The sequence below is a fragment of the Myxocyprinus asiaticus genome, chromosome 14 (genome assembly GCF_019703515.2).
Source record: "Myxocyprinus asiaticus isolate MX2 ecotype Aquarium Trade chromosome 14, UBuf_Myxa_2, whole genome shotgun sequence".
Classification (NCBI taxonomy): domain Eukaryota; kingdom Metazoa; phylum Chordata; class Actinopteri; order Cypriniformes; family Catostomidae; genus Myxocyprinus; species Myxocyprinus asiaticus.
In genome coordinates this window covers 22418754-22437407 of record NC_059357.1, presented here as the reverse complement: position 1 = coordinate 22437407, position 18654 = coordinate 22418754, and the positions used below count along the sequence as shown (strand labels likewise).

Genomic DNA, 18654 nt, shown 5'->3' with positions numbered 1-18654 from the left:
CCATAGAAAGAGGAAGGGTCCTTCATTTGTCAATATCCCACTTCAGTTCTTCCCCTCTCTGAAGAAAATTCATCTTAAAAAAATATTGTTTTTGTTTTTTTGGCAGAACTACTCCGATTTAATTTTAAAGGGGAGATTGTGCAGAAATCTAGTGTTAAGATTGGCACTCAAGGGCATAAATTCACTCTTCTGCCAATTAATTGTATAACCAGGGACTTCACCAAAATACTTTATATGATCTAGCAAAATGTGGATAGACTGCTCAGGATGCAATAAGAAAAGAACAACGTCATCCGCATATAGGGAGATGTGATAGTCTATGTTCCCTAATTGTACAGATTCAATAGATGGATGATTCCTAATACTAATTGTGAGGGGCTTGATAGCGACTGCAAAAAGCACCGGGCTGAAGGGACAGCTCTGGCATGTCCCACGATGTAATAAAAACGATTTTGATCTTTCCTGGTTTGTGAGAATGGAGTAAGTTGGGTGAGCATACATTGTAACTCTACGTCTAAGCAAAGAGCAGCCACCTTACACTTATGAAACATTATGTTCATTAATCTTCTAAAGTTAAAAAATCTATTATGGATAAAGCCTGTTTGGTCCGCCTGGAGAATAGATGAAATGTATTTATTTAATCTGTTTGCTAACAACTTCGTAAAGATTTTAATGTCAGAGTTCAATAATGCAATAGGATGAAAAGATGAAGGCTCAGTCTAGTCCCTACCCTCTTTTAGAATTAATGGAATATTGGCTTCATATAATGTGCCAGGAAATTTCCAGATTCTGAATGAATAAACACATCCTCAACAGAAGGGGAGCCAACTCCCCAGAATACTTTTTGTACAGTTCAATACCAAAACCATCTGGGCCTGCTGTCTTGCCACTGGGAAAGGATTTTATAGCATCGAAAATCTCTGGAATAGTGATGTCAGAGTTTAAGGCCTCTCAGGCAGCATCGCTCAACTTAGGGAGATTCAAATGTCCCAGCCAATCAGAAATGTCCCCTTTTGCCTTCGACGTGTATAACTGTTCATAATATTCTCTAAACAATAATTTATACCCTTAGGATCAATAACTATGTCCCCAGATTTTGATGTGATTTTGTGTATAGCTCTATTAGCTTGTAAGCCTCTAAGCTGTCAAGTCAGTAACTTATGGGGCTTTTCCCCCAGCTCAAAATGTTTTTGACTTATCTTAAAGAGTTGATCCCATACCTGGCCAGATAAACTGGTGTTATATTCATACTTCAGTTTAAGAATATTCTGTAAGATGGAAGGGCTGGCGGAAGATATATAGGTGGGTTCCAACTGAGATAATTCACTTTCAATTTCTAAGAGGCAAAGATTTTATCGAAGATACAAAAGAAATGTTATGTCCACTAATCACGGCCTTAAAAGTTTCCCACAAAGTGGAGTCTGTGTCATCCGAGTTGTCATTGGTCTCCAGGAATTCCGAAATCTTGAGGGAAGGACAAAAGCGCTAGTTATACTGCTGCTGCTTATGGTTAAGGTCGAGAACCAGTGAGGTCAGAGAATGATCATATTAAAATATTGTGATAATTTGAAGCGATAACATTAGATATCAGTTTAGAGTTGAGTAAGAAATAATCTATTCTCTAAAAGGACTCGTGTCTTTGTGAGAAAAAAAAAAGAAAAAAAAAAGAAAAAAAAAAAGTTGTCTCTATCTGTGGGATACCTCAGTCTGCAAATATCAACCAGATTCGTGGAAGTCATTAGGTTATTTAAAGCTGTGGAAGCAGAAGGCAGTTGGCTTATTTGGGCCGACCTGTCCAAAAAATTATCAAGCACACAGTTAAAATCACCACCTATAACCACAGGTGTATCAGAGAGATCAGACGGTAAATTAAATATCTTACTAAAGAAAGTTGGGTCATCAAAGTTTGGTCCATATACATTGAGGAGTGTAACAAGAAATTAATATATGTAGCCAGTTACCAGGACATATCGGCCATTTGAATTGCTCACAGTGGAAACATGTCTAAATGTCTAAAAGCACTCCTCGTGCTTTACTGGAGAACGTGGACTGAAAGATCTGGCCGACCCAGCTGCATCTAATCAACTTCTCTTTTGTGGGTGTGATGTTTCTCTTGCAAGTACATGACATCAGCAGACAGAGATTTTAAATGGGTAAACACTTTAGCTCGTTTTTGAGCACATTCCAGGCCACGCACTCCAGCTGGTAAACAAAAATGCTGCCACTCCTAGGAGGTAAACTAGGATGCATACCGAGTTTGAAAAGAGCCAATGTACACACTTGTAGAACACTGATAAGAGTAAAACAAAGAAGAACAATAAAAATATTACCCCCGTCCCACTTTCCCAAACAAAGTGAGAGAGCACACATTTCACAGATTCACTTAGGGGTTGCCGGACCATCGGAACAGCTAAACTGCAGCTAAATTAACAAAAGAGCCCTGCTGCTCCCTCTCCAATAGTATGAACAGATGCTTATAAACAAGAAAAACGGTCATGCAAATGTCCCAATCTGAGTAATTGCAGAATAAAAAGTCACATACCAGAATATGCCATGCCGGCGTATGGTTAATTAGTGTTCAAGTCAGAGACTCAGTAAAAGCCACAGCTTCACCGGAGAAGAAAACACCTTATCAGAGGTACCATGGGTGACGCACAGTCGTGCCAGTCAAATGAAGCCCCTCCTCATGCCGGCATCCCGGAGTCATTTTCGGACATAGTCAAAAGCCTGACGCTGCTTCATTTTCTCTGCCAGGAGGTCAGGAAAGAAGTGAATCGGTCTGCCTTTGTAGCGCAGATGAAACTGCTGGCGAGTCAGTAGTAGTAGTAGTATACTTTGTTTTGAAATTATGAATCCGAGCTATCATTACGCGTGGTCTCGCAACTTCTCCGGAGAGCTCCCCCCAGTTGGTGTGCTCGATCCACATCCAGCAACCTGAGGAAGTTGCTAGCACCCAGCAGGTCAGGGGTGAACTTCTTCAGGAACTCTGTCGGGCGCCCGTTCTCGATCTTCTCAAGTAGGCCAACAATTTTGATATTCTGCCGCCTGGAGCGAGCCTCCAGGTCGATCACTTTCAGGTGGAGAGCTATGTTCTCTGACCGTATTTTCATGCACGAGTGAGAGGCGGCAGTCATAGTTGGAGCTAGCCCTTTCCACCTCCTTTATTCGGTCCCCGAGGCTAAACAAAGGTGCTTGGGTAGATGCCAAAGATGCCTTTAAATGGTCAAATCGATTGGACATCGTCTTGTTCATACTCCTTATTGCATTAGAAGATTTTTGTAGATTCCGCGTCAGCCTAGTTACCAGACTCCAAGGGTACAGCGGCCTGCTCTGTTAGCTCTGAGGGCAGTTGACCATCAATCTCATTTGAGGTTTTATCCAGCTTCTTTCGCCCTTTGGCTGTCATTCTGCATCTCTTAGGTGTAGAGAATGGGTAATGCCAGCAAAATAATTTAACATTAAGTGAATGACCAAATTATCTGGAATATGAAGAGGAGCACAGAAAAACACTTCTACTCCATACGGTGCATACTGATCCGATAGAAAATATGTGGGCAGAACTGAAAAAGTGTGTGCGAGCAAGGAGGCCTACAAACCTGACTCAGTTACACCAGTTCTGTCTGGAGGAATGGGCCAAAATTCCAGCAACTTATTGTGAGAAGCTTGTGGAAGGGTACCCAAAATGTTTGACCCAAGTTAAACAATTTAAAGGCAATGCTACCAAATACTAACAAAGTGTATGTAAACCTCTGACCCACTGGGAATGTGATGAAAGAAATAAATGCTGAAATAAATAATTCTCTCTACTACTATTCTGACATTTCACATTCTTAAAATAAAGTAGTGATCCTAACTGACCTAAGACAGGGAATGTTTTCTATGATTAAAATGTCAGGAATTGTGAAAAACGAAGTTTAAATGTATAACCCCCTGGCAAAAAGTATGGAATCACCACACTTAAGAGGATGTTCACCCAGCTTTTTTACTTTACAGCAAATAAACAAATCATAGAAATGACACAAAACAATTTTTGTTTAATAGCTGAACATTCTGGCTTTGTGAAACATCCCTCAAACAAATTAAATTACATTAATTAATAGCATATGTTTTTCCAGAACAAGTAGAGGAAAACATTATGGAATCACCTTGTAATTTGCATTTCTAAAACAAATACCGGCACAAGTCTAAAAATGCATATTAGTCTGCAGTTAAAAGAGAGTGCTTACAGACCTTAACAAGCTGTTGGCTAATTGAAAGGAAACATGGCCCCAACAAGAGAATTGTCAACCGAAACAATGGAAAGGATTATAAAACTCCAAGGAGGAAATCCAACATGGAGTGTGGCAAAATAAGCCGTGTCTAAAATTTGGTGAAAGTATAAACAAAATGGGAAGGTTATAAAAGCAAAACATACAGGTAGACCAAGGAAGACGCCAAAGCATCAGGATAGAAAACTCAGGGCAATATGCCTTGAAAATAGAAAATGCACAACAAAACAAATGAAAAACAAATGGGTGGAAATAGGAGTCAATGTTTGTGACAGAACTAAGAAATCAGCTGAATGAAATGGGATTTACATATAGAAAAGCCAAAAGAAAATCAACACTAACACCTAAACAGAAAAAACAAGGCTACAGTGGGCTAAAGAGAAGCAATCATGGAGTGTGGATGATTGGATGAAAGTGATATTCAGTGATGAATCACAAATCTGTATTGGCCAAGGCGATGATGCTGGAACTTTTGTCTGGTGCAGTTCTAATGAAACATATAAAGATGACTGCCTGAAGAAAACAATCAAATTTCCCCAATCATTTATGATATGGGGTTGCATGTCAGGTAAAGGACCAGTGGAGATGGCAATCATTACCTCAACAGTCAATGCACAGGTGTACATTGAAATTTTGGACACTTTTCTCATTCCATCAATAGAAAATAGGTTTGGTGATGAAGAAGTCGTTTTTCAGGATGATAATGCATCTTGCCACAGAGCAATGAGTGTAAAAGCTTTTCTTCAGGAAAGGCATGTCAACTTAATGACATGGCCAGCAAACAATCCGGATCTCAATCCGATTGAAAATTTATGGATTCCATATTTTCTTCCTCTACTTGATATGGAAAATAATATAATTTAATTTGTTTGAGGGATGCTTCAGGAAGCCAGAATGTTCAGCTATTAAGCAAAAAAAAAAAAAAAAAAAAAAAAAAAACCATTGTGTCATATCTGTGATTTGTTTATTTGCTACGAATTAAAAGCTGGGTGAACAACCTCTAAATGTGGTGATTCCATAATTTTTGCCAGGAGTTGTATTTGCCTTAGGTGTATGTAAACTTCTGACTTCAACTGTAAATGGTAAGCCAATGTTTTTTAACTTTTGCTCTGGTGTGCAGACAATTCCACAAGTTAAATGCTACACCATTTAAAAATCAAAGCATCCCGAGGAGGTAAATAAACTGCAGCAGAGAAACTTCACATGACAATAATAGCGTTCGCTGGAAATGTGAACCTTCCTGGGCAGAGCACATATCAGGTTTGGCACTTAAATTACATATTTTCCATTGGTTAAGAACATGGTTAAGTTTGACTTTTTCATGAAGATCTATGTATTGTGCTATTTAGTCTCAAAGCTCAGAGTGGATTTTATTCTCTGCTATTTTGAGTAGTGTTTGACGCATTTCCATTGCAATAAATGTTCTTTATTCCCAAATCCAGACTCCAGATGAATAGCTGAAAAAAAAAGTTTGTGAACCCTCGTGGTTAAACAAATTTTACAAACGGTTACCATGCACATCCCTAGTGTGTTTTGCAATGTGTACTGTATTGTGAGGTAGCTGATGATATCCAGCCCTAAATGCAAGATCACTGCTGTATTTCTGAAGGTCTGTTATGTAATAACTGTCATCAGATAGTCAGATAGTAAATAACTTATTAGGTGTAACTTCTACTTCAACACAAAGTACCAAAAGAACAAGTTAACACTATATAGCGTGAAGAGATTACGTTGCTTACCTGTCTGATATTCTGTCCCACATATTCAATGACCATCTCATCTGCGGCAATGGGTTCCATGGCAAAAAGGCCCCATTCATGGATACGACTGCGGCCAAACCTCAGCTTCTTCTTACGGAACTGCAGGGAGAGGATATAAAAGCATGAAAAATATGTAACCACTTATGTAATTGTGGCCTCACTCTAACAGGCTAAGACAAGTTGCCAAGTAGGACTGCATAAATGAAAAAGTGAAAACAATAATTGGTAATTCAGAAGTAACTAGAAGGCTCACATTAACTAGATGTCAGTGTAGATGTACACTGCAAGCGACATGACAAAACTAGAATGCTCCTGTTACAACCAATTTCTGCAAGCGAAGTAAATATAACATTTATTCTGCAGCTTAGTTGATGGGAGTGTCGCTGACAGTCCAGAAGTACAGATCAGTGAGCTCACACTGAATAGCAACCTGAAACAAAGTGTAAACATGCAATATAGACAGCTTCATTGATTACAATGGGAGCATTCTAGGTTTGCTGTGTCACTTGCTTGCTGTGTATCATATATTCATAATTATAATAATTATGTTTTTGATGCTGATAAGAGAACCAATGTGAAGTTGAATGTGAAGAACACATTGTCTTGATTTATGGATGTATAAAACAGCAATAAAGTAACTCAGAAACAATTAACAACTTGTTACTAGATCTGAATATACAAGGCAAGCAGTTGCTCTAAACAAAATAAGGATTTTTATGTAAATTCTATTATTTGAAATCATGATTACATTACCAATATCAACAGAAAATGATCAATATTAACATGTATTCATTGAGTAGATGCTTTTATCCAAAGCTACTTTGACAAATTAGGAATGCAATATACAAAAGCGATTTATCCAAGGAGGAAATAACACGGTAAGTGCTGCAATACTTATATACAAGAAATAAGTTCCAAAATTGCTCAGAAGTACAGGCCAGAGTAGAGATAAGTGAGAGAGAATTGTGAACAATTTTAAAAATAAATAAATAAAATTTAGTGCAGGTTAACAGCTTCAACAGGTTAACCATGAGTGCCACTTGGTTTTAAAAATTGGTGGGGGTGAGGGAGGGGGGTAACATCAGGAAGTGGTGAAACTCATGAATATTAATTTTGTTTTGATTTTGATACTTTAAGAGCTCCAATAAATATTTCACATAATTAATTTGATAACTTGATCCGTACATCTGGCACTGTCAGTACTGGGATTTGGTTAATCAGTGGATAAATAAAAGGATCAGTAAATTTAAGCCAGAATGACTGATTAGTCTCATGGTAAAAGCTTTTGCCTCCAGTACAAGGTGTTCCGGGTTCTAATCTGCCCTAATAAAACGTTTAATTTTAATAAACAAAGAGTGCATCTGTAGGTCACTGGATGTATATTATGAGCAGGGACAAATCTGTTTGCGTTTCTTTTTTTTGCGATTAACTGGAAATGAGTGCGAGCTGCAGCGCCAGTAGAGAGAACATCGCCACCCCCTGTCACTCAATGCCACTGTTAACAGCCGCAACATGCACTCATTATGACATTAAAAAGAACAACCTGAATGAGCCAAAAAAAAAAAAAAAAGTCTTGCATTCAGATGACATTTACAAGTAGGTGTGAAAGTCATCCTAGTTACCAGCCCAAATATACAATGAACACTATTATTGTTGAGTTAAACTGACCATAAAATGTATTTCTACAGCAGAAAGCACATACACCCAGGGTAAGTAATCAGTGCAACATTGTGCGACTGATTAAAAGCTTGCTTCGCAGTGAAAAAGAGAACAGAACAAAGGCCCATAGAGTAGTATATATGATTTACTACGAATTATTTTGAAAAGGGTGAACATTTATTTTGTTTGGTTTACTTGACAAAAACCTGGACGGTATTCTTTCCATCACTCCTCAAGAGGCCATTAAAGCCTAGTGTACACTACATGACTCAAGCTCGTCTCCTTTGATGTTTTGAGTCGGCAACTGGTCTGCAATGAAAAGTCTCACGACGAACGGTCTTGTTGTGTGCACATTCCTGTGAAAGGCTGAGACGAGTCCCAGACGCTACGACAGATTTCAAACCAGCTAGATATCTAGACGTCTTGTCGTCAGGTGTGCGCACTGTCCCAACGAGCAAAAGACAGATAGTGAGGCACAGCCAATGAAATATAGAGCGCAAGGTGAGAGCAACATACTAAGAAACAGAAGACAAAAAAATAATTCGAAAATAAAAGAAAACTTCTCCCAAATCTCCCTACCCGCTGTTATTATTTTCAGCTGTTTTTCTTATGTTTTTCCTTTTGCAAATAGAAAAATGGGCACACGCCATTCTTTTATGGTTGTTGAAAGAGAGAAAGTTATTGGGTAGCAAAAAAAAAAAAAAAAAAGTAGTAAAATAAACCATCACCCAGATCTCCTTACTTGCTGTTTTTATTATTTTCAGCTGTATTTTTTTCCTTCAAATGGTGCCAATAAGAGCACAAAACGGGTGAGATCCGTTCTTTCAAGTTTGTAGATATGTTATCAAGAATAAACTGTGAGAGTTTGTGAATGAATTTCGTCATCTTAATTTTAAGATGCAATTTGGGCGATCCGTTTGAAACAGGACGACGCTAAAGAGCTGTAATGGCCGGTTTTTCACCGGCTATTTGCAGATTTAAAGGGGAACAAGTGTACGGCCTGAAAATTTTAATAAGTGAATGCACAATAGGGACATAGATATGAGTAGCTTGCACATTAGAAGCTCAATTACAGGTACTGCACTAAAATAACTCAGAATTCAGCTCTAAACATCATGTTTGCAAAAAATAAAGAGAAACTGTGTGTTTCTTTTACTTTTTTGTGCTTTGTTATCATTCAGTAATATACAGATGTAATGATTGATGTATATTCTCATGAAATCAGAGACTCTCTCCTCGAAATCCGAACACAAATGGTCAAAAGAGACGACCTGGTGTAACGGTGCTGTGTCTCGCTTGTACATTTGTGATCGGATCACCCAAAACGCATCTCAAAACACATAATACTAGTGTACACAAGGTCTCAGTCGGGGACGAATGGTTGTGTAGTCGATACACTACAATCCAGTAGTGTTCACACCAGCACGACGAAAAACAAGACTGTAGGCACAGAGTGCTGACTGCAAGTCATGTAGTGTACACTTGGCTATTAAAAAAGGACTGAGAAACAGCCTTTATTTCAAATTCATCAACTTAATGTGAAAGGGCATGCCAAGTATACCAACTGCCAGTCCTGCTGATAAGGCTCTGGTTTAAAATGTCACTGACACAGGAGTCAGCAGTGTTTATAATCTTGCTTAAATTACTCTATTGCTCAGCTAAAACATCAAAGAGTGAGAAGGTAGTCCAGTAAAGAGAGAACTGCCATCTGAATCTACCTGTCCAAGTTACTAAATGCCAGACAATATAAGGGTATCATACTTACGTCAGACATTAAATAAAATAATAGGAATTCTTATTTGAAAAAGCTGAGGGGTGTTAGGAAAATGGAGAGGTCACTGTAATCAGTGCTGTTAGCACGATCAAGATCACTGTCGAGTGAATGAACTGAGGAAATTTACCTTCAGCTGGTTCAGTTTCAAGAGGTCTGAATCCATCACTGCTTGAGTGCCGATAGCACTGAGGAGGCGCCGCTGTTCTGAGCGCCTTTCAGACAGCAGACGATTGGAGCCCTGTAATTGAGAAAGATAGGGAGGGATGGTCAGATAAATAAAAACTACATGACATACACTATATTGCCAAAAGTATTCGCTCATCTGCCTTTAGACACATATGAACTTAAGTGACATCCCATTATTAATCCATAGGGTTTAATACGACATCGGCCCACCCTTTGCAGCTATAACAGCTTCAACTCTTCTGGGAAGGCTTTCCACAAGGTTTAGGAGTGTGTTTATGGGAGTTTTTGACCATTCTTCCAGAAGCGCATTTGTGAGGTCAGACACTGATGTTGGACGAGAAGGCCTGGCTCGCAGTCTTCGCTCTAATTCATCCCAAAGGTGCTCTATCGGGTTGAGGTCAGGACTCTGTGCAGGCAAGTCAAGTTCTTCCACACCAAACTCGCTCATCCATGTCTTTATGGACCTTGCTTTGTGCACTGGTGCGCAGTCAAGTTGGAACAGGAAGGGGCCATCCCCAAACTGTTCCCACAAATTTGGGAGCATGGAATTGTCCAAAATCTCTTGGTATGCTGAAGCATTCAGAGTTCCTTTCACTGGAACTAAGGGGCCAAGCCCAACTCCTGAAAAACAACCCCACACCATAATCCCCCCTCCACCAAACTTCACAGTTGGCACAATGCAGTCAGACAAGTACCGTTCTCCTGGCAACTGCCAAACCCAGACTCGTCCATCAGATTGCCAGATGGAGAAGCGCGATTCGTCACTCCAGAGAACGCGTCTCCACTGCTCTAGAGTCCAGTGGCGGCGTGCTTTACACCACTGCATCCGACGCTCTGCATTGCACTTGGTGATGTATGGCTTGGATGCAGCTGCTCGGCCATGGAAACTCATTTCATGAAGCTCTCTATGCACTGTTCTTGAGCTAATCTGAAGGCCACATGAACTTTGGAGGTCTGTAGCGATTGACTCTGCAGAAAGTTGGCGACCTCTGCGCACTATGTGCCTCAGCATCCGCTGACCCCGCTCTGTCATTTTACGTGGCCTACCACTTCTTGGCTGAGTTGCTGTCATTCCCAATCGCTTCCACTTTGTTATAATACCACTGACAGTTGACTGTGGAATATTTAGTAGCGAGGAAATTTCACAACTGGACTTGTTGCACAGGTGGCATCCTATCACAGTACCACGCTGGAATTCACTGAGCTCCTGAGAGCGGCCCATTCTTTCACAAATGTTTGTAGAAGCAGTCTGCATGCCTAGGTGCTTCTTTTTATACACCTGAATTCAATTATTTGGATGGGTGAGCGAATACTTTTGGCAATATAGTGTAGTTATGCTCAACAGAGTAACACAAGGGCAAATAATAAAAGTCCTTTAGTCAAGTAATCTATTTGAAATAATACTTGATTCCAACATAAAAATATAAATTTGAAGGTGAAGTATGTAATTTAGTAATTATAAAAAAATGTAAAAAAATCCTATCCTAGCATCACCAGAGTCAAAAGTTTACGTGTAAACACTGCGACCCTGTCGCACTATCAAAACATTGGTCTGTTGGTTTGCGCATCCCAACCAGCCCATCAGAGTAACTGTGTCTGAACCAGTGGAGAGTTTGGGGTGGGACTATATGTTTGTCCAACCACTGGCAGGCTTAGGTAATGTTCAGGAAATTTGTTTGAAAATTGCAATTCCATTTGGTTATGCTAGTGCTGCAGAAATTACACACTTCAGCTTTAAATTCGACATATTATCTTCCCAATCAAACAAACTATGAGTCAGTCTTCAAATACAAGTTAAATGCATAGCGGCATTTCCATAATGAAAAGGGAGCTTACTGCTGTGTCATAGTCTCCAACTTCCTGCACAGTCACTGGTTGGTCTAGTTCGAGGTAGACATCTTTCTCTTTGCGGCTGATAGCATAGTAGCCCTCACTGCGAGCACAGCCTGTAACATGCTCTCTTAGCTGCCCAGCCGCCGCCTTCTTTTTCCGCCGAGGGTTTGGGATGTTGGTAAGTGCAGGCAAGAGGTTAAGGATCAAAACATGGGGAAATCACCAACTGAGAAAGCCTTGTGTAAATGAAGCTAGTTTCAAACTAAATATTTGTTGTAAAAATGATCTTTAACCTCTGTTGGTCTGTACAATGTAATGTTTTACACAAGTAACAAAAACAGCAAATGTTGTGTAGACACAAACACCTTTTGGTGCCTCTCACCAATCTCTTTTCTTTAGTTTTACTTTTTTCAGCATTAATCTTAAATTATTGTCAGCCTTTCATCATTTCCTCATCCCATTTGTAAAGAACATTTACAATTTAATTAAAAATATACATACTTTTGCTGGCACATATTAAAATACATTGCTAAAAATAAATAAATGTATCATTTCTGTAGAGCCCTGAATCTCTTTCTTAAGCAGAGGTAAGGATATTGGTATGAGGGACCCAGTGTGTGTCGTTGAGCCAGTCAGTTCCACGGTCATCTTGCAGCAGTTTCTCATAGGTGCTCATGAGGAGCCTCATATCTTCCTGGTCCAGGCCAGTGTTCCAAATGTCATACAAGATGGTCATCTGCTCAAACTCGCTGCGGTTCTTGTAAGTGGGACGTGGTGCAGGAGCCGGTATGTGCAAGGTGGTGTGTTTGGGCTGCCGCTGGGTTGAGGGGGTCATGCCGGCCTCCTGAAGGAAAATACGCTCGCTCTTTCTAACCTCTTCCTTCTCAAAGTCCACAGATCTGTCCAGACCAAAGTCAGAGTCTCCAGAGTCAGAGCTGGAGCTGGAAAGCTCACCAGACTCCAGTTGCTCAACATCCACATATTCCTCAAACTCCTGACAACAGAGAAAATGTCAAGAGGGAGAATAGACAATATGCACGCATATAAAGATGAAAGGGAAAAAAATTTTTTGACAGTAATTGGAAAACTTTTCAATATTACTTAAGGCAATTCTGTAATAAGGACTATGGAAAGCAGTTTGTGGAGTTCTGTGGGTTTTTAGGCTGTTATTTTGCAACAGCCTGAAATTTCTACAGGGTAACCCAAAGTGGTGAAATAATTGCATCAGGTGCTACATTTTGACAATGATTGGCTGTAGTCAACTAGGACGTAGACCATTGAGAAAATTTAAGTACTAAAATGTTGCAAACTGTATTGTATAAGGACTAATGCTGAGGAAAATCTCTCTGAAACATGCTTCCCAAACTTAAATTTTGATACACAAACTAGGGATATGCCGTACGACTAATTTCACTGCCGTTTAAATGAAAATTTTGAAGTCGACTAGTCTAAAAAGAAACCAAACTAAAAAAAAAAAAAATTTATGCAACCCATTTAAAATACTTAATCTATTCAAATCCAGTGCTAAATTCCACTGAATAGGGGCATTTATCTGCAACGTGCTTGTCTTGCATTATGATCATTGTACATTAAATATAGAACATGACACACCGATTCAACGTTAGCGAATATTTAACAGGCATATTTATTGAAAACAATTGAATGAATAGTGCAGGACCAATAGAGTCACCCAGCCAGTTCTAAACAGAATTCACCAAGTAAAAGTTACTTAACATATTAAAACAGTCAGGACATTGTTGAAAATAATTAACAGGTAGGCCAAGCAAAATCTACGAGAGAAAAAATAATGCACTGAAAAGTTGCGCGTATTTCACGACGTGCAGTCGTGCATTAGCCATTGATCTAATATGACAGCTGTTCGGTAAAGAACGTTAACCAATTACAGTTACGTTTTTTTTTTTTTTTTCCCAATTTGGAATGCCCAATTCCCAATGTGCTTTTTAAGTCCTCGTGGTCACGTAGTGATTCACCTTGGTGGCGGAGGACAAATCCCAGCTGCCTCCACGTCTGAGATCATCAACCCGCACATCTTATCACATGGCTTGTTGAGCGCGTTGTCCCGGAGACACAGCGCATGTGGAGGCTTCACGCCATCCACCGCGGCATCCACGCTCAACTCACCACGCGCCCCACTGAGAACGAACCACATTATAACAACCACGAGGAGGTTACCCCACGTGACTCTACCCTCCCTTGCATCTGGGCCAATTTGGTTGCTTAGGAGACCTGGCTGGAGTCACTCAGCACGCCCTGGGATTCAAACTAGTGAACTCCAGGGGTGGTAGCCAGCGTCTTTACCACTGAGCTACCCAGGCCTCCAACAGTTACGATGTTTAAAAAAAAAAGTAGCTATAGGATAGAAAAAAATAGGCCTGTGATGTAGCCTAAAATAAACCTAATGTACTCTTAACATGACGTGCACACAGAATAAAAGGTAGTTTAACCCACTAAGCAGTCTGCATCTTGTTGAAAATAGCCTTAAATCAGCAGATTTTAAAACAGTAAATCTGCTCCAGATATCCACTTTTTTAAATAATATTTGTATTATTAATAATATGACAGTAATTTAAGTGCAGCCTCTGTAAAAATATAAAGCCAAATGTAAATCTGTAAAAATGTTGATCAGTTTAATGGGGGGAAAATATTATCCGACTACTAATTCCAGTGTCGACTAGCAGCATCAGAACCGTTTAGTCAACTAGTCTCACACATCCCTAAATTAAACGTAGTTAAACCACAGTTAGCTCCTAACAAAAAGTAGTATTTAAGAGGGCAATTTCAGCTTATATATATATATATATATATATATATATATATATATATATATATATATATATATATATATACACACACACACACAATATACATCGATCAGCTACAACATTAAAACCACCTGCCTAATATTGTGTAGGTCCCCCTCGTGCTGCCAAAAGTGCCAACCTGCATCTCAGGATAGCATTCTGAAATGCTAATCTTCTCACCACAATTGCACTAACTCAAAAATTAAAAAGATACTGTACACTCTATTTTGAAAACTGCAGAGCTACTATCACAGTACAAAAAAAATAGTTAAGGTAGTAGTACTGCTACTTCTAATTAGTTACTTCCTAAAACTGAACCTACATTACACCAATCCAACTCTCCTGATCAGTCTAGAACAATACTCACAGGTCAATGACAGTAATTCATTGCAACTGAATTTTCAGGCAGTGAGTTCTCTAATAAGGACCAGACAGGACCACAAACCTCTAATTTCCGTTTCCTCTGTTTCTTGATCTGTTTCTCCTTCTGTTTCTTGGTGATCTGCAGTTCCTCGTTCTCTTTATCCTTCCTACTCCTCTTTTTGCTTTTCCCTTTCATACGCTCTTCCATCTGCACCTCCCTAACAGATCCTTTCCTCCTGTGTGGAGGGCCGAGGGCTTTGGTCTGTGTCTCAGCCACATCCCTGGCTTCGCATAATATAGAAAGATCTCCGTACAGGGCCGCAGGCTGCCCCCTGTTTGCATGAGCTTCTTCAATAATCTCTTCTGGTGCTTCCTGAACACCATGCTGGTTGAGGTCTGCAGGGAGCAGGACAGTAGGGTCATGTTTCGTTCTCTTTTGAGGAGAGGTGAGGAGTGGCGGGGCAGGAGTTTTAGAGTAGTTGTGTTCCTGTTGAACGAATAGACCCTCTGGATCCTGGAGTGATTGGCGAGGGTGAGGGGAAAAGAAGTCTCCCTCTTCCTCCTCTAGCTTGTGCTCCTCTGCCTCATCTGAGGTTTCCGTCTCTTCGGAGTCGATGTCTGCCTCTGGGTCCATCTTCAACGCCACGTCAGCCAGCACAGATAGGTCAGGCTTAGGAGCAGAGGCCAGCTGCAGCAGGCTGGACACTCCCAGCTGCTCCCTGAGTTTCAGCCGCTGCTCCAACTCCTCTTCATTATCTTCCTCTTCGTCCTCTTCCCACAAAGCAGGATGCAGGAGGGAGGAGTGGCTGAGTGTCCGAGGGCGGCCACGTTGGCAAATCTTTTGCGTGGACGAAACAGGGACGGGGTCCTCATAGGCCATTTTGACCAATGAGGCGTGATCCAGTGGGAGGTTCTGGACCGTGAGACAGACAGGTGCAGCATGTGTTCTGGGTGAGTCTTTGCCCACCCCACGTTTGGAGGAGTTTTTGGGAGATGGAGTTTGTGGAGATGGAGGGGCAGCTGGACTCTTTTTGGGCTCATCAGGCCGCAGAGAACGCACAGGTGGAGAGACGGTAAGAATGGTGGAAGGGGAAGCAGGGGAGGCAAGGGCATTACCCTCGCTGGGACGAGACGCAAAGGGAAGGAGCATGGGTAGGGGCTTAGAGGTGGCAGGCAGAGTGGCTGCTGTGGGTGTGCTTACAGGAGAAGCTGAAGTGGGAAGGTTTGGAACTGGAGACTGTGAGGAAGGAGTGGGAGATAGAGACGGAGCAGAAGATGGTAGAATGGATGGCTTGAACTCGTTTTCTTCCATTGAAAAAGAAACAGTCTTGCGCCGTTTCTTGAGAGGGGGGAGGAGAAGGATAGGAGAGGAAGGACGGGGGTAAGGAGAAGATGGAGGCACAGCTGCAGCAGTTTTCTCTTCTAGAAAAGAGAATAACAAAATTTGAACGTAAAAATTAACACTTGAAAATTAAAATCAAGACCTTTAAACCCATGTATTTTCATTTTAGTTCCCTGATAACATCTTATCGAAATGGTGATAATTTTTTAACTGACCTGCTTTGACCTCTGTAATGGTCACTGATGATTGGTTCAGGCTTGCTTTGTCCCTAAAAGAGACACAAGACAAAGTTACATCAATGTATGTGTCAACTGATGCATCTTCCTTCATTGCTTCACTTTTCTCAGAGACATACTTTTCATCTTTGTCTGCATCCATAGCCATGCTGTCCACTGTAGACTCGTCCATTGTGTCCAATGATTCACTCTCTGCACCCTGCTCAACTTCTTCATCTTCCTCATCTGATGATGATGACGACGACGAGGATGATAATGAACTCTCAGAGGAGGATGAAGAAATGCTCTCATCATCACTGTCTGCACTAAGGGCTTCATCTGTGAAACAGAAGGCATGAGTAGAAGAGAAAATATAACTACATACATGTAGATCAAAAACGCACTGATCTACAAGATAAGATTGGATAAATAATTAAAACACTAAAGGTGCACATAGCAACATGAGCTAAAATAAACACAGCTCAAAAGAAAAACAAGATGACTCCTTACCTTCTGACTCAACCACTTTTTCACTGTCATCATCATCCTCCTAACCAGAAAAATTAGTTAACAGTTATAGAATGACAAAAACATGTCTAATCTCATCTGTTGGATGTTATGGGAATTACTCAAGCAGCAAAGAGGAAGTATTTTGGGGGTGAAAGACAAGGAGAGAAATGCCGCCATCTAGTCATTATTCAATGTAATACACCAAGTAGGAAAAAAAAAACACAAAGATCAAAGACCAGCAACATACATACAATGGCTTACAAACACTACAGAGCTTATCAACCTAAATCGCATTTTTGGCCGTCATAGGAATCTCAAAATGCACAGTGATGAGCTCAAAGAAAAAAAATTATTTATATCATTTTAGACATTATGGCGCATGGAACTGAGGGATAGCTTGTTCCTAAATATGTGGCCACTATTACACAGACACACCAAGAGACATACAGAACAACAAACAGATATATAGACACACAAATACAAACCTTTTCAGAGGAGGAGCCATTTGATGTTTCTTCTCCCTCGCTGTCCAGGTCGTACGGCTTGCGTGGCCTGGCTCGGTTCCTTCTGCGGGCTGCTTGTCTGTCTGCTGTCCGCCTTACCTCTGTTCTTCCTGCAGCAATGTCTGCAGATTTTCCCTGATAGGAGTCTACGAGAGAGAGAGAATACACAGAAAGGATATATATACACTACCGGTCAAAAGTTTTGAAACACTTGACTGAAATGTTTCTCATTATCTTAAAAATCTTTTGCTCTGAAGGCGTATGCTTAAATGTTTGAAATTAGTTTTGTAGACAAAAATATAATTGTGCCACCATATTCATTTATTTCATTATAAAACTAAAATGTAATAAATAATAAAAAAAAGTTTTTGAAATTGATGACTTGGACCAAATAATAAAGAAAAGCAGCCAATAAGTGCCCAACATAGATGGAACTCCTTCAATACTGTTTAAAAAGCATCCCAGGGTGATATCTTAAGAAGTTGGTTGAGAAAATGTCAAAAGTACATGTTTGGAAATTCTAGGCAAAGGGTGACTACTTTGAAGATGCTAAAATATACACAGTTTTGATTTATTTTGGATTTTGTTTAGTCACAACATAATTCCCATAGTTCTATTTATGTTATTCCATAGTTTTGATGACTTTACTATTATTCTAAAATGTGGAGAAAAAAAACCCAATTATAATAAAGAGTGTTTCAAAACTTTTGACCGGTAGAGTGTGTGTATATATATATATATATATATATATATATATATATATATATATATATATACACACACACACACACACACATACATACATAGAAAGAGGTTAGAACCAAAGTACAATTTATATAAACGTTTAAGAAATAATGCATGAAATGTATCTGGTCATAAGGCACAAAATATGAGCCATACCCTCATCTTCCTCATCAGGTGGAGTGGAAGGACTGGCTCTTTTCAGCTCACCACCTTCTTCAAGCTCCTGAGGCTCCTTCCTCTTCACCTGCATTACATATTCCTCATTAGTAAACAGCATTTTTCACGTCATAAAATACTTAAAATCATGTGTGCCAGTATGAATCCAGCATGTTTAGTAGGTGAGAAATAAGACCAAGTACCTTAAAAGAAGGCAAACGCAATGCTCCCCGCAAGGAGAAGCCCTCCATGCCTCCACTCTTGGCCCAGTCTACAAGAGACATGAGGGGCTCCCGAGGCCGGTTGGTCATCTTCTCATCTTTTTTTTCCTCCTCGCGCACTACTGACACTCCCCGCATGGACGTCTGGAATGGCTTAGCAAACAAGAGAAAAAGAGGTTGAAAAACTGCTGAAGAACACCTGAGGAGCAATTCATTTTCCAATTGTCCCTGAATTGTCAAAATTATTTTACAGAGATTGCTCTCACGAGAGCACTTTATTATACTTCAAGCATGACTA

General features: G+C 40.1%; 1 protein-coding gene across 1 annotated transcript in view; it reads right to left on the bottom strand.

The window, feature by feature from the left end:
* Positions 1 to 18654, bottom strand: part of LOC127452313 (histone-lysine N-methyltransferase SETD1A-like) — a 47608-nt gene that overhangs the window by 8050 nt on the left and 20904 nt on the right. Inside the window, 11 exon segments of the mRNA XM_051717705.1 lie at positions 6008 to 6127; positions 9589 to 9699; positions 11484 to 11662; positions 12078 to 12474; positions 14748 to 16087; positions 16223 to 16275; positions 16363 to 16561; positions 16733 to 16772; positions 17218 to 17381; positions 18136 to 18223; positions 18339 to 18509. Of these exon segments, the coding sequence (XP_051573665.1) occupies positions 6008 to 6127; positions 9589 to 9699; positions 11484 to 11662; positions 12078 to 12474; positions 14748 to 16087; positions 16223 to 16275; positions 16363 to 16561; positions 16733 to 16772; positions 17218 to 17381; positions 18136 to 18223; positions 18339 to 18509 (2862 nt within the window).